Below are 5,062 nucleotides of genomic sequence, written 5' to 3' on the forward strand. Positions count from 1 at the left end.
TAAGTCTCTGATATTTTGACAACTAATTCTCTGTGAAGACCAAGTATACCTGAAATTTGCAGCAATCTTCCAAAAAAAAAAAAAAAAAAAAAAAAAAAAAAGCCTATCACATAGTGGAATTAAAAAAAGACTCTAGTTGTAGTTTGAATCATAATTTAAAAACTGAAAATATAGATGCTTGATGTCAAAGGATATTCATTCCTTTAATTTATCTGTAAGATGATTTTAAAACATCTTTAATACAAAAGAACTAAGCACTGAGTCCATATCTTGATAGAACACTAAAAGTTGCACATTAGATTCTTCCAGAAGAGAATAGACAAACCATTTGGTACTTTCTATTTCTAAGCATTAATTCATATTCATTTTATATCTATTCAAATATCATAGGACATGAAAAATTAAAATGATTCTTGAAAATATTAGTAATGATAGTATATAGAAGCACCATAATTTCAATAGCCTACAAATGCAAGATACAGAAGGTATATTCTTTCTATATAAATTTTACATTTGTGTCTTGACACAAAATTACTTCATATAATTATACACTGTAAATTTGTAATTCTGTTAAATGAATGTGAACCATCAAACACTAAAAATTTCTCTATCATACTTATTGGGAACAGAAGTTGTTGGGAATCTGGGTTATTATTTCAGGAGCCTATGGCTTCTATAGAGGCAGCACCTTCCCAGAAGTACTAGGGAATTAGATGATTTAGGAGCAAGAAGGCTATGGGAGGTTTGGAGGGAGCTGGACAACATGGAAGCACTGTAAAGAAATCCAGGAAAGACAGAGAACCTATTTGATGATGCAGAGATGTACTTACACAATGGTTTGGACATTGAAGTGTATATAATACATATTGAAGGAGCAGTGCATAACTAATGGGCAACAGAACAATTCCCAGATAAGGCTGGAAAGTATCGGCCTAGCTGATGGTATGGGAGAGGATGTCTTAAGGAAACTATAAGCATAGACTTTTAAGTTGGTGTTCCTAGTAAATTGATACCTAAAACTTAACGTAGTTGTACTGGAATCAGAAATGTACATCAAGATGGAAACGCACATCAAGATCCAAACTTAGGTTCTCATGTACATATAGCAAGAACTATTACAAATTGAGCCCTTTCCCTGGCCACATAAATTAAATAATTTAATGCTTATCAGAAATATTAAACAATCTCCTCCACATTTTCTTAATAGCATTCTTCATTTCCTTATTCCTGAAAGTGTAAGCCAAAGGATTTAGCATTGGTGTCAGGACATCATCAAATATAAACACATTTTTCTCAAATGAGAATTCAGAATCATTTCGTGCATATATTAATATGCAGGGGACAAAGAACAAAAGCACAACAGTAATGTGGGACCCACAGGTGGAGAGAGCTTTACGCCGACCTTCAGAACTGTGGGTTCTCAGAGAGAACAAGATGACACCATAGGAGACAAGCAAAATAGAGAAGATTATGATGCAGATAGANCCACTGTTGGCAAACACCAAAATGACAAATATGTGTGTGTCAGTGCAGGCAAGCTTCAGTAATGGGAACAAGTCACACATGTAATGATCAATGACATTGGGGCCACAGAAGGGCAACTGCAAAGTGAAGATAATTTGTATGATAGAATGCAAGAAGCCTCCTGTCCAAGCTACTCCCACCAGGATGCCACAGAGCCTCTGGGTCATGATGGAAGAGTAGTGTAAGGGCTTGCAAATAGCCACATAGCGGTCATAGGCCATGGCTGACAGGACAATCACTTCCACCCCTGTGAAGAAGTGGACAGCAAACAGTTGTGTCATGCAACATTCAAAGGAAATGGTCTTCCTCTCATAGAAGAAGTCTACAATCATCTTTGGTGTGATTACAGAAGAAACACATGCATCCAGGAATGAAAGAAAAGACAAAAAGAAGTACATGGGGGAGCCAGAAAGTGCAGGACTGAATACAATTGTTAGCACAATTATGATGTTTCCCCCAATAGTAGCAAGGTAGACCAAGAAAAAGAAAACAGATAGTATTTTCTCAACATTTGGGTTCTGTGAAAGTCCCAGCAGTATGAACTCAGTGACAATGCTCTGGTTTTGCATTCTTCTTCAAAAAAAAATCTGCAAAGTAAATGTGCTCATGTAAATAGTCTGAAAAATGTTGTATGTGTTTTCACATTTGTGCCATGAGATGAAATGCCAACTTCAGGGTTTTGGAGCCAGAAAGATCAACTGGATGGTTCTTTTTTTTTTTTATGAGGTGCAGAAGTCTGATGTAGCTCGACCTGGACTTTAAATAACGATTTCACCAAAGATGATGTTAATCTCCCAATCATTGCTCCTCTACCTCCAAGTGCCAGGATTATGAGATGTGTCATCACAACCTGCCATATCCATAGTTTTATAACAACATTCCACAAACTGTCAACCAACAAGAACATGTGAGTATTGATGCTAGCATTGTTGTTAAGAATGACACATACATATGCTGATGTGAAAATTGAAGCACTGAAAAGAAAAGCAAATGTCATCGTGTGTATGAGTGTATGTGTATGCTTATATGTATGTGAATGCGTCTGTTTTGTGTGTATGTGTATGCATGTTAATGTATGTGTGTATGTGTGTGAGTGTATGTGTTATAGGGGTATGTGTATTTTTGTTTGAATATGTGTATATGTATAATTGTATATGTATGTGTGTATGTGTATGTGAGTGCATGTGTGAGAGTGTTTAGAGAGAAAGAAAAAAAACTTGAGAGTTAGCGAGGTGGGAATCAGTTGGAAGGAATTATAGTAGGAGAAAATATGATCAAAGTATTATGAAATTTTTTAATTAAAAAGTATTTTTAAAATAATACCAATTTGATATAAATTTGATATATATGTGTAGTATGAATTTAAAATAAATTCAAGCAATGCTTTCAAAGATGAATACATTAGGATATGAGTCCATATAATAATATTTTATTAGCTTATAACACTAACATTTAGTGATTATTAATTTCCTTCCTTGTTATTAAATGCTATAGGTTTCTAAAACAAAGAAACATTAAAAATAAAAATACCTAAAATATCCATAAGAGGAATGATATATAAATAAGATTGTTGTAAGAAAATCACATGATAGTACAAATAATCTCTAATAATATTAAAACTTTAACTATGAAGCATTTTTATAGTATGTAGGGTAAAAGAAACATGGGAAAATTGAGCATCTATTTATTGATATTNTAGCTATCTTTTATAGTGTACAATGAAAATATTTTGAATGTATGTTGCTGTTATCAAAATATTTTATAAGAAACATCAAGATTAAAACCACNAAATCGATATCCTTTTAAAGTTCTGAAAAAACAGTTATATGTTTTCAGATCATTCATTACCTGTTTGAAATATATTTTAAAGCAACTATATCAAAGGTGGAGTTCATATGCTAACATTGTATGACATCATACACAACATGCTGCTTGTGGACGTTGTACATCGTGGTGCGGAGCCTAGTGCGCACCACGATGTACAACGTCCACAAGTTATATGTTTTCAGATCATTCATTACCTGTTTGAAATATATTTTAAAGCAACTATATCAAAGGTGGAGTTCATGTGCTAACATTGTATGACATCATACACATGTTTAAAATATTACAGTCTTTCCACAAGTGGTCATAGTGCTAATTCAATCCTCTCTTGTCTTCAAATTCTCTTGGATTTGAACTCTATACTTTCCTGTAAGGACTTATACTTAAATTTACTCTCAAATTATNCATGGTCTTCTTATCCCTAAGAGTCATGCATTTGAACATTAAAGTCCTGTCNCTGGTATTGCTCAAGATATATCACTATAGAAACTGATCATTGACCCATTTCCTTGAGCAGTGACCTTGGAATATGTCTCTCCTTGTGCTCAACTATATGTTTTGTCTACTATTTCCTTCCCACTGATTTTTGTAATAAAGACCACTGCAACACCAGTCTATCTACAGATAACAGGATGTTTTTGTAAATGCAAAGTGATAGTTTATATCTAAAACTATAAGAGAAAATAAACAGAAAAGTTATCTCTATACTTGCTTTAAAATATATTTCAAACAAGTGAAATATTGTTTTTCTAAAAACAATAACAAGTTGAAGTTGAAATATTATTTTAATTACCACCTTTGTTAATATGTCCCATAAGNCAATCATATTTTATTCAAAAATTATCAAATAAGATTGNTAACTTTGTTTGTTAAATGTTCCATAAGTCATTCAAAAATTATCTTCAAATTAAATGTTATTTTGTATGCATAGCTAATTTACATGGCTTTCATTAAAGATAAGGAATCTGAGCATCACAGTTAATAAAATTTTCAAGATCACAGTCACAAACTGAAATGTCGTTTGTTGCATTAAACACACAGTAACCTGACCACAGCATACAAATTTAAATATTTGTCCGAATTTTGAAATATCCCCAAAGGTGCATAAATGTTCCTTATGAGCCTCACCTTGTGTTGACTGTGNTTAAAACCTGAAGACAAGCATCTCCTATTTTCTACTGAGGCAAGTTCATGTAATGGTGACCAAAATGCTGCTTTAGTCAGCTCTTCCTTCCAAACATAAAAGAAAAGACCAGTTCTGAGAGTAAAGTTGGAAGATTCACATTTGCTTCATTCATGCTGTATTCAACATGATTTAATGGTAAAAGGAAAATGAAGAAACCAAATTTACTCTCTATCTTCAACTGAATTTTAATGGTTGTTCCCTGAGAGGTCATCTACCTGTGAGACTTTTAGCTCCCCAAGGGTTTGGATAATATCTGACTCCAAGAGTATCTAAGACATAATTTTGTGGACTTTTGAATTCACTTGAGGGTATGTAATGATTTCAATTCCCTCCAAAGTTTTCAAAATTTGGGGTTTTCAGGATGAGAAAACTGTTGGATTATGAGTAGATTATAATGTCACTGTGCATAATTTATGTAAGTAAGCTTGCACACTCAATAAGCATAATAAAAGCTGAGTTCTGTCAAAAGAAATGCATCAAGCAATCTGTAAAAATAGTATCTACTGTTCCAAGGAAACACTAGCAAGG

General features: G+C 33.3%; 1 protein-coding gene across 1 annotated transcript; it reads right to left on the minus strand.

The window, feature by feature from the left end:
- Window positions 1-1,157: 1,157 nt before the first annotated feature.
- Window positions 1,158-2,093, minus strand: LOC110318729 (olfactory receptor 4C15-like). Its single transcript, XM_021193966.1, has one exon. It carries the CDS (start codon window positions 2,091-2,093, stop codon window positions 1,158-1,160), a length of 936 nt encoding a protein of 311 aa, XP_021049625.1.
- Between the last annotated feature and the right edge of the window lie 2,969 nt (window positions 2,094-5,062).

Source organism: Mus pahari, chromosome 3, assembly GCF_900095145.1.
Source record: "Mus pahari chromosome 3, PAHARI_EIJ_v1.1, whole genome shotgun sequence".
Classification (NCBI taxonomy): domain Eukaryota; kingdom Metazoa; phylum Chordata; class Mammalia; order Rodentia; family Muridae; genus Mus; species Mus pahari.